Raw genomic sequence first — 11436 nt, forward strand, 5'->3', positions numbered from 1 at the left:
GAGTGATATGCCCTTTTGCAAAGTTTCACTGTATGCCTTGGAACTTAAATATCACCTCCCAGGAAATCAATATGCTCTAAGTATTCAATTACTTTTATTTGTGAAGTGTCCTTAACATCATCTCTCATGCTGTCAATGAGGTTCTGGATCTTGTACATCTTTATGCTTTTGATGATAAATAAATGCTTCAGAGTTTATGTTACAAATAATCTAGATCAAAATATTAAATTTTAAATTAATCAAGTGTCACTATAACCCCAATTCAAAAATATCCCAATCAACCATTTCTGTTATTTTACCTGTCATGCAGTATATATAATTTTTTTCAGAAAACATCGTAAGCTCATATTGTTCAAAAGCAACTAATTTAGCTGCTTAACACAGTCCTAATTCTAAACTATGGCTTACTCTCCATAATGACTCCTTAAAGCATTTTGCTCTATTGAGTACTTATTCCTATGCTTGTAACTTTGTTCTCCCAGATGACACTGCCTCACTTAAGATTAAAATTTAAGACAATAATGTCCCCAGACATCTACCTTCCCCTTCACCTTAGCAAAAGTCAGGTAACTCCTCCCTTCCATTGCTAACAACTTTCCACCCACTCCATGAAGATCCCCCCTCCCCCTCTTGCATTTTAACACTGAACTCTCTACTAGTTCCCTCCTTTCAGCCTCCAAGTATGTTTGAGAAAATATAGAGTGAACCTGCAGTTAACATCTGCCCTTAACATGCAATGTCATTCTCAACTCCGTATCAGTGCAATTTCTCCCCTGACAGTCTGCAACTGTCCCTCCTGCTTAATCATAACTTGATCCCATACTGATCATTTACCTCAAGATTCAGCTATATCTAACTCTATAGGAAACTTTCTCAAACTAACTTAACCCCCAATAAAATTAAGCCTTATGCCCCAGTTCCATATCACTTAATTGTACAGTTTATTAAAACATACAATTTTGAACATTATATATTATAACTCTTTTCTAATTGTTACATATATTACTGTACACATTCACCTAGTTTGTAAACCTGTCGAGGATCATGTTTCCAAAGTTAGAGTTCAGTAAAAGCTTGCTTAATGAATCTATTCTAAAACCAACAGAGGGGCATGAAGACAAACTATGCAAATACCATGCACAAAACAAAACACACTGCACCACAAACAAAAACTATATAATCTATGAAACTAAATAAGCATTCATCTTTCAGATTAAATAACCTATTTATTAGCACAGTGTTTATTTTAATAGTAGCTTTGTTATAAGAAGAGAAAGTGTTGCAATGGAAATAACACTGGAATAGTGCTAGAGTTGGAAAACCTAGCCTCTGACCCACACTCTGCCATACACTAGCCATTTAACTTCCGGCAAATCACTTAACCTCTCTCAACAACACAGAGTAATTACTATGCACTCTACAAAGCTCAAAGGGTTATTATTAGGATACAATAGGGTAATATATATTAAAGTGCTCAGAATTTATAAAGAGCTGTATAAATGGTATTATTTTAATGATAAACGTACCCTCCAATTTAAGATAACATTTTATTTTAAAGTGTGAACTTGCAAAAGAAAGAAATTAAGGGGCAACTATTTATGCTATAGAAGAATTCATCACTGAATAAAATAAATCACTGCAAGGTTCAGCAATTCAAATTCAATCTGAAGCAATTAAAATATGAGTCAACCGTCAAAAGTGTCCTTCACATTCAATTTCTCAGTAAGATATTTATTACATAAAGCAAGGCAGATATTTGAATCAGGCCACAAAATCACAAGGTTATTCCACTGAATGCACTAAGATGGCCTTCACCTATGTTACAAAATCAGATGCTGCACAGTTTAACTGGCTCCATTTTACAAGCCGATACAATGCACCATGCCCCACAGTTGAAGAGGTGAACCAGCACATGTAGGAAATACTAGAGTTGACTCCAGGTTTACAGGAAAACACGTGATTAACCAGGACACAGCACAATCTGATGTATGTAAAGAATTCCTAAATCTGTTTCACAGACCTATTGTTTATGGACATAAAGAAGTATGAAGAAGCAGAGGGAGCAGCTGCAAGTAGACTGAGACTTATTTGTAGCACTGGTGACAAAGTCAAATATGAAAAGTTTCAGGATTTGTTTGGGTAGCCGTTAAAATCACTTCCAAGCTCTCTTAAAGTCAACAAATTATCACAGTATCCAGACAGACTTTTTAAAGTTCTAGGCAATTTCCCTTTGTCTTGCCAAATCTACCCACAGACCAGCAAAGATAAGACATTACAACCAGAGTTAGCTACTTTCCTGAAATGGGTAACCAACTTTCTGATCCCTATTTTTATGTTTTTATATGGGTGAGGATTTTAATCAAGAAGTATCTGGAGGGACTTCCCTGGCCGTCCAGTGGTTAAGACTCCACGGGAACTAAGATCCCACATGCCACGTGGCCAAAAAAAAAAAAAAAAAAGTATCTGCAAGGCATATCAATTCAAAAAAGGTCACAAGCACAAACCACCAAATGGAGATTCAAGTAAATTGGCAAACTCTCCCTTTTAAATGTTAATTGCCTGGAAAGGCTGCCATAATTATTTAGCGTTGAGCTCCATCCCAGCAAAGGAAGAGGAGTGAGGTTGAAGATGGAAAAAGAAATAAGGAGGGCGGCAGGAGAGAGGGGACAGGTGAAGAAGAACAGACACCAGAAATACAAAGAGAAATAAAAAGGTACCAAAGATAAACTTTGCCATCAGCAACCTATTATCCACTTTCCCTCACAGGAAGACTATTAATAGACAAAACAAGATTTTGCTGCTACATATTCTAGGGGCATTCTTTTCTTAACGCAAATTTATCCAACAGTAGGGAACTGGAGAAATTATAGTTTCCTGGTAAGTTTCTAGTCACTACAGACATAATATGATGAAAAAAATGGGTCTGCTTTACTCAAGTCTATCAAAAAGAATACTGAACTAGAACGTGAACACTTGTTTCCTAGCTTTGGTTTTGACCCTCTTGACAAGTAGCTTTAGGTTAGTCACCAAACTTTTATCAATGTTCTCATTCACTCAAACAATAAATATATCTTGAGTGCCTAAAAACTGAGCTATTTTAGAGTTTCCCAACCCTGACTGCACATTAGAATCACCTGGGAATTCTTAAAAAACAAAACAAACCAACAAACAAAAAAACCCTCTCTTTGCCCCTGAGACTGATTAAATTGGTCTAGGGTGGGGCCCAGGCATAGGTTTAAAAAATAAAACACACTCCCTTGTGATTTTAACATGCAGGCAAGGTGGTAAACCACAGGTCTATTTCATCTTATGTATATGTAAGGAACAGCAAAATAATGTGAAAAGCCCTCTCCCTTCCTTTGAAATTTATCAATTTCCCCTTCTAATCCAATTTTGTTTCAACCTAGGTTCTCACCACCTCACACCTAGATTAACAAATAGCTTTCCACCTATTTTCCCTTCTTTCAATCTCTTCCCAACCCAATAAACCACTGCTGTCTAATCAATTTGGTACTGAAACAGTATCCCACTGAGAGTCATTTTAAGTATAACAATATCAACAAACAGAACTGTTTTCATCAAGCAGAGAATATACTGTATATACATATTTGTATGTCTGTATGTATATGTGTATGTATGTACGGCATGTATGTATAATCTCAAACGTGCTCTGTTTGTCTTCAGTTCCATTTATATATAATGGATACTAGTCTCTTTACATATAAGATTATTGTCCCTAACTAGTTCATGGCTGAATTTGGTCAAAAATGAATGGCAAATGAGTCACTCACAGATTTCTCATTTAAATTTTGAAGTGTTCCCACAAGGAACATATATTCAATTTTTAAAAAAGTAAAATGCGGTGGAATTATCTCAAAAAGTCCTCTGTTACTGTAGGCACTGATAAAGTTTATGATGAATGAATTTTACCAAGAACAAATATGGTTCTGGTTTGTGTTAAAACTTGCCTCAGAAAACAAACTGAAGCCTTAAAAGCCAGTGGTTATAACCACATAAGATGATATTCATATTTATGAAAAATATTATTAAGTACAATATAAGCAATATATAATGAGAAAACTGAACAAGTATATGACTCTTTCCCTGCCTTTAAGGAGCTCTCCATCTTCTCAGGGAAAGCAAAACATAAAAAGAAAATAAAGCCAGCACTAGCAGGTAAGTGGTAAAGACTATAAGTACCACAGGAATTCAAAGAAACAGGAGACTACTGTGGACTAAGGGAGTTGGAGACAGCATCTTGGAAAAGCTGGAGCTTGAACAAAATTAAATAGGTGGAGAAAAGAAGGAAATCTCGTGCATGTGGATGACCTTCTACAAAGATAAGGCAAATATTCATAAACTATATTTGAGGGACAGAGAGCTGACCTAGTTGGAACAGAGGGTTCTATGTAGGAGCATTTGAAGAGTTACGGTTGCAATAATAAATTGGAGCCAGGCAGTGAAAGCCCTGAATGCCAAGAGAGGATGCTTCAACTTTGTCCTATAGATAAAGAAATCTTTTATAGGTAACAAGTAAAACAACATATCTCTATAATGATGCAGTCTGAAACCATTTTTCTTCATGCCTTTGAAGAACATACCAAGTAGTATAATATCTTGCCAATGTATCATGAATATGTGAACATATTGTTTGTTCAGAGTGAAGGAGTAAATACTCAAACATGCTTTCCAAAATACAAAATCACTGATCAATTACACATTTCTAGTTCTTAGGATAATTCCTAAGAGAATAATTGGGTAGAAGGCTTCAATTTTAGGTTTTCCTCCTCTCCCCACCCTCACCCAAACACACACCTTGATTTAATATCTAGAAACGTAATACAATGAAACAGTGTTATTCTGAAAATAAGAGGTCTTTTATTGCTTCTCATTATGAGTGAATTTACTTACTATATTGCTTCAAAATCACTAAATCTATTAAAATCAATCTGTCCATGATTTCTTTCAGCAAAGCAAATAAAAACAGATACATAAATAACAAATTTAAAGATTACGAAAAGTAAAAAATCCTTCATCAAACCAAAACACACCTAAAATAATCGGCGTTGGCTTATAAGGCATAGGGGAAAGAGAGTGTGTTCATAACAAAAAATGCCATCCACAACAAAGAGTACCAGAGAGTATATGAAGAACATTACAATAGCCAATTTCTTGTCCAAAATGATAAACCATTAACCCACAACTCCAAGAAGAATGGAGTTAATTTTGTTTCTCAAAAATGCCCTTAAAATTTCTGGTTATATCTGCAATAAAAATTAAGACTCCAACATAACTCAGAACAAGGACTCTTTCCCCTAGTAAACCAGACACATAAGTGATTGATGATTTAATTTTCCACTGCAGCAAATACTAATTTAACCACCACTATCTCAACACCAGGAAAATGACAAATCTCAGTCTTTAAAGGCATATGTGATAAGAAAGCAAGAATATTCTAGGATGATTAAAACACACACAAAATAAAAACACAGAAAAACCGTGGCAATACTGCTGCTGTACTAGGAAAAGGGATATACCATTCTTGCAGGCACGTATGGCTTTAAAGAATATGTATAGATTATGATGTTATGTATTGCCTTTTTTTCCTCCGGGAAAGATGGGAACATCCACGAGAGTTAGCAGTGCATTCGGGAAGGTGTCAATACCTCCCTTACTGGGGAAACTCGCTTTAACAATAATGCTCTTTCACCCCTCACATCCCACCCGATTTCCATACACCCTTCAGTCAGCATTCCCGCCCCCGCCCCCACCTTTCCCTGCTCTTCCCCTCACATTCAGAACTGGCTGCTCTGACTTTGTCAGTCTCGCCGCCCCCGCGCACCCGCCCAGACCAGCAGAGTCCAACAACGCAGCCACGCAGCCACCCACTCCCCCCACCTCCTCCTTCTCAGCCCAGCTTCCCCTCCCCCTCCCCGTCCTGTCACCTGCTTGGGTGGTGTCCGTCAGGTCGTAGCCGCTGCCCGGGAAGTCTCGGAGTTTCCTACCACTGAGGCTCAGGATGCCGGAGTTGCCCGCCTCCTCCAGGGCCCGGTCCAGGCTCCTCACGGTGTGTTGAGGCTGTAGGCTCCCCGGGTTCCACTGCGGCCCGTTGGGGAACGGCTGACCGAAAAGAGTCGGTACCGGGATGGGCACCACCAGGGTCCCGCCGCCGCCGCCGCCGCCGCCTCCCACTCCGGCTCCGCCACCTCCCCCTCCGGCCGCGCCACAGCCACCGCTACTTCCACCTCCACCACAACCGCCGCCCCCACTGTTACCACCACCTCCCTGACTCGCCGCCATGTTCCTGGGAGAGAGAATAGCCCCCGACAATACTCTCAGCTTGTGCCGCGAGTGTAGGGGGTTCTTAGGACGCATGCGCAGGCTGGGGGCGGGGTGGGGGGGCGAGGTAGAGGGTGGGAAGGAACTAGGGGGCGGGCTGGGAGGAGGTGTTGGGGATGAAGAGGCGCTGTTCAAACGCGCAGAATGCTTGCTTTAAGAAACGTGTGATCAGAGGAAGGATGCTGAATCCCGGTTCCGCTGCTTTGGGTACCAAAATCTTGCGAAGCGACACCAGCTTGACTGTAAGTCATTTGGCGATATGCCCCCAAATCTCCGTGTTGCTTCACCTTTTGCGTCTGCAAAACAAAGGTAAATATATTAGATAGAGATGAAAGGGATTCATTTCAGAATATTTTGAAACAGCGTTTAGAAGGACTATCAGGGACCTGACTGAAATGCTTACGGCAAATGCCTCAGGAATCCTTTAGCAGTGTTAACACGGAGAGAAACTTTGGGGAGGAAAATGGGTGCAGAATTGAGTTTTAAGCCTATATGAATTTTGCCATAATTCAGAATTCCAAAATAGGAAAAGACTTTTAAAGTGTTTTCAAGGAAGCCTCTCGTTTCAGTGCGTGTGGGTCTCAGCCAAACTGCTGCCTTCCAAAACTTGGAAAAGTTCTCGGCATTCTGTCCTCTAAGTCTTTGAAGTTGTGCCAAGATCTCCAAAATATCTCGAGTTTCTTCTCATCATGTCAGCATGGCTGATGTAAAACTCTTTGATCATCAAACAACCTTAAAGTTTATTTTTGAAATACAGGTTTTGGTTTTAGGTAGAATTCTGAAGATTTAACACTGTGGATATGAAGCTAATCAATCTTGCATTTTAGGAGTTCATTCTTAGAACATGAACGCAACCACACAGGCCACTGCCATCCCTCCACTCCCACTCAGAGTTATTCAAATGTTTTTCACTAATAGAAAAGTTACACAAGAAAACTATCAGAATGCTTGGTCATATTCAGTTATCATTAATTTGAATATCCTGCGCATCTCTTTTACCTCCATTTCAGTTTAAGCAATCTGTCAACAGTCTCATTTTCTTGGAGAAAGCTCCACAAAAATTTCTGCTTTGGAAAAAAAGTACGGGAAAGAATTACAACTTGTCTAAAATGCTTTGTAGCCGTATAGGTTAACTAAGATAATTATGTTGCAAGAAATTACACTTGCCAGATGCATGACCCACAGAAGGAACAGAACTGAGAATCAGACCTCCACAATGAATTAGCAAGTGAAATCAAATTATTTAAACCCACTGGTGTCAGAAGAGAAAGTTGTACCTTATATCTCATCTTTCTTACATCGCAAATCAAATCAGGTATTAATTGAGAACTTCCAGAAGTTCTCAATTCAAGAGGGGTGGAAAGGGAAACTAAATTTATTAGGTAGAGAAAAGATTAGGAAAAGAATGTTTAATAACTAGCCGGTAAAAAATTTAGTAATTATTTAAAACAACGTATTGGACTCCAGGAAAAGTATGTCCTCTGGATCAGGACACCTGTCAAGTGAAAAAGGCCATGTACAACCAAATTTAAGAAGGAAAGTAATCTTTCAAAGAATTTAAAAGATAATCTAAGTAGGAAAAATAGGAAGCCTACAAAATAGGCTAGATATACATGAAAATCTGACAAAATAACACATTCTAGAGCTCTTTGACAAGAACACCAAGGCCATAAGGAGTGTTAAAAGATAAACTGAGGCATATTAAAATTTTAAGAGTTTGAGCATTTATCTATTGGAATTGGGCAGTACCAAACAGGAAGTGGTTAAGAGTACTCACCAACAGGAGCCAAGGGAAAGACTTATATAAAGAAAGTGAGGAAGCAAAAAAAGAAATTATTTGATTGGTTGTAGCTTAAAGCCTAGTTGGCTGTTTGTGATTGGTTGTCCTTAGAATTTTGATTTCCTAACCTTGAGGCTTTTATAGGCTTAGATTTTGGTTTGCTTATGTAGGCCACCATGGCATTAGAGCCATCTCAGTCCAATGGTCTTCTTGTTTAATTAATTTAGCAGGAGGTAAAAGGTTTAGAAGAAAGAGCATGAAATTTAGAAATTTGTTCCAACCCTTTAACTGCCAGTGTAATACTCAGAAAAGTGACCTAAAATCTCTGTACTTCAGTTTCCTCATAGGGAACACTGGAAAATAACAATCATACTTATAATAATAATAATATATAAATAGTGCTTACTATTTACCAGGAACTGTTCTAATTGCTTTATATAAAGTCATTCAATCTTCATAACAATCCTGTAAAATAGGTACTATTATTCTTCCATTTTATGGATGAAGAAAAATAGCATATACCTCACATAGGATTGTTGTAAGAATAAATAAGATCACATACGTAAAGTGACACTGCAATACCTGGCATTCATTCATTTAGTAAACATTTATTGAGTGATTACTCTGTGCAAGGAACTATTCTCTGTGCAAGTAACAGTATAGAATTAGGTGCTCAATAAATGTTAATTTCTCTACTACACCCGTGAATCCCTCATGAAAGAAAATAAAATAATAAAAAATATACAAAATGGAGAAAGCCAAGGAAGAAATCAGTTAATTCCTTGGTAATTGTGGGCAGAAAGATATTTGACATATTGCATAAATTTTTTGTTTCAGTCTATACGAGAGGATATTTTTACAGTGATTACCACTTTGATGTTATTCTCTATGTGAACACATTGGTAATTGGTTAAATTACAGACAATACTCAGAATTATCCAAGCCAAACTTAAAAATTGAATGTTGACAAATCACCAGGACTAGATGACATGTATCAAAGATTATAGAAGGAAAACAAGGGGTTTTGAACAAAATATTCAGCCTCTATTAAATAAAGCATTGGCCAACTACAAACGTGATTTGTATTCAAGAGAACTCTAGAGGGGACTTCTGAAATTCCAGGTCAGTTTATAGTCAGCGCTATCCCAAGCAAATTGGTAGTTACTCAACATTTTTTTTTTTTTTTGCGGTACGCGGGCCTCTCACTGTTGTGGCTTCTCCCATTGCGCAGCACAGGCTCTGGACGCGCAAGCTCAGCGGCCATGGCTCACGGGCCTAGCCGCCCCGCGGCATGTGGGATCTTCCCGGACCGGGGCACAAACCCACGTCCCCTGCATCGGCAGGCGGACTCTCAACCACTGCGCCACCAGGGAAGCCCCTACTCAACATTTTTAAATAATATAGAGAAGTAAAGTCACAGTCCAAAGCTCCAAATTCTTCTATTAGAGATCAAGATTATTGGGATAGACTACAGGATGTTCTTGCCAGCCTATAAATAAATCAAAAGTGAGATATGTTTTATCTCAGAATCTAGAACAAGGCAACGAACTTGGGGATTAACTAGATCAAACTATAATATGAATTTTTTTTAAATCCTGAGCAGGATCCAGGAAAAAAGCCATGGGAGTCTCTGCAGTTTGTTTCCTGAAAACATCAGTATTTCACATCAGTTAAATACTAACCTCGGGGGTGTGGGGGGGGGACAATGAAATGTTGAGTATCATCAAGACATATACCAGAAACCCTGAAAAATATTAATTTACATCTTACTGAACTATTCCACAGCTGCTGCTGGAATGTGATGTGAAGTTCTGCTCACTCCACTCTCAGCACAAGTCCTGAATTAGAGAAAGCCCTAAGAAGTACACCTAAATGATTAGAGAAATGATGGAAGGAGAAATTTACTTGGCCTTCATCTCTCTGGTAACTTGATCTTCAGTCCCTTCCAAAATCCCTGTTCTGGCATGGAACCTTCAGAGTAGTATATATTAACTTATTTTAGCATAATTTATAGCACACTATATATGACATCCCTGATCCTCCTTCCCCTGTCTTTTTTTTTCTTTTTTCTTTTTTTAGGCCACACCCAGTGATCAAACCCAGGCCCCGGCAGTGGAAGCATGGAGTCCTAACTATTGGACCACCAGGGAATTCCCCCTTTGCATTGCTTTAACCAATCCTAACAAACTCATTAATCCCAAAGTTAATATTTATTAACTCAAGAGGGATTTGGACAAATGTATGAATGATAACTATTACTTAAAAGAATCTATTACATGCCTAATCTTCAATGTTGATGACAATAAGCACTATTATGTTCTCTCTTGGTTAGAATCCCTGCTATGATACTTACAAGATGCAAGATAGACAGGTCCTTAAAGCTCTCAAACTCTCAGATTTCTCATCTATAAACAAGGGATCATAACATTATTAGCTATCTCATAAGATTGTAGTGAGGATTACATGAGATATTTACATAAAACACATAGTATATTATAACAGTTTGTTTTTTCTAGGTTCACTTTACCGATAGAACACTGAGCTGAGTGAACCATGAATTATCAGCATAACAGTTCTTAAATTCCTCTGTACTATTGTGCTACCAGCACTAATAGACATTTTCCTCTGTGCTGCTCTTGAAGTTACATCCTTATTGACTCACCCCATGTTTCTGCCTCTCCTAACTCTTGTGTTTTCACTATATGATCCAGTAACTTGATTCCAATTCTTGCTTACTGTCTCTAATGCAATCCCAGCTTTTGACCTCTGTGTTTCTAGTATGTTTACCTGATATCATGAAATCCATTTAAATATCTGTTCCAAATCCTTCTTAAAAAATATATCTTAGATGTTTTGCTTTGTGTAAGCAACACAGGTCTGTTAAAAGTCCTGAAGAGTTTTTATTACAGTAGTATGTAAAAGATACAGATTGCTGAATTTTGCTTAGTTTACCTTGGCCAAAGGAAAGTAAATAAAACATGACATAAAATTATTAAACCTGTTACGTCCAGTTAGAAAATATAAGGTTGAGGAAGAGTTTTTAGTCTTCTTTAGTATTACATTGGAAAGTCTCCTCTTTATAGGTAAACATGGAAACATGCCATATGCCTTTTGGGCAAGCTTGTCTTACAATAATTATTTTCCTCTTCTTGCAGTATGTGAGAGAAAATGATCAAATAGGGCCTTTTCAAGCAAAATCCAAATTCCTAAAAGGAAAACCTAGGCAACTATCGTGTTACCTCTAAGCAGGCTATACCTGTGAGAGAAAAAAAAAATCCAATGTTAATGGCATTTCAGTAAAGCCTGTTAAAGGAATT

General features: G+C 38.0%; 1 protein-coding gene across 6 annotated transcripts in view; it reads right to left on the reverse strand.

Annotated features, from left to right (window-relative positions):
- LRCH2 (leucine rich repeats and calponin homology domain containing 2) overlaps positions 1-6315 on the reverse strand; it is a gene marked incomplete at both ends in the record, with an annotated part of 91726 nt that extends 85411 nt beyond the window's left edge. For 5 of the 6 annotated variants that reach the window (XM_082681535.1, XM_082681533.1, XM_082681534.1 and 2 more), the window contains one exon: positions 5946-6300. In XM_082681535.1, the coding sequence (XP_082537661.1) occupies positions 5946-6300 (355 nt within the window). Of the gene's footprint in view, positions 1-5945 lie in introns of all 6 variants that reach the window. The other variant, XM_082681530.1, reaches the window with a different exon arrangement.
- Positions 6316-11436: the final 5121 nt, after the last annotated feature.

Source organism: Grampus griseus (genome assembly GCF_964374135.1).
Source record: "Grampus griseus genome assembly, chromosome: X".
NCBI classification, from domain to species: Eukaryota; Metazoa; Chordata; class Mammalia; order Artiodactyla; family Delphinidae; genus Grampus; species Grampus griseus.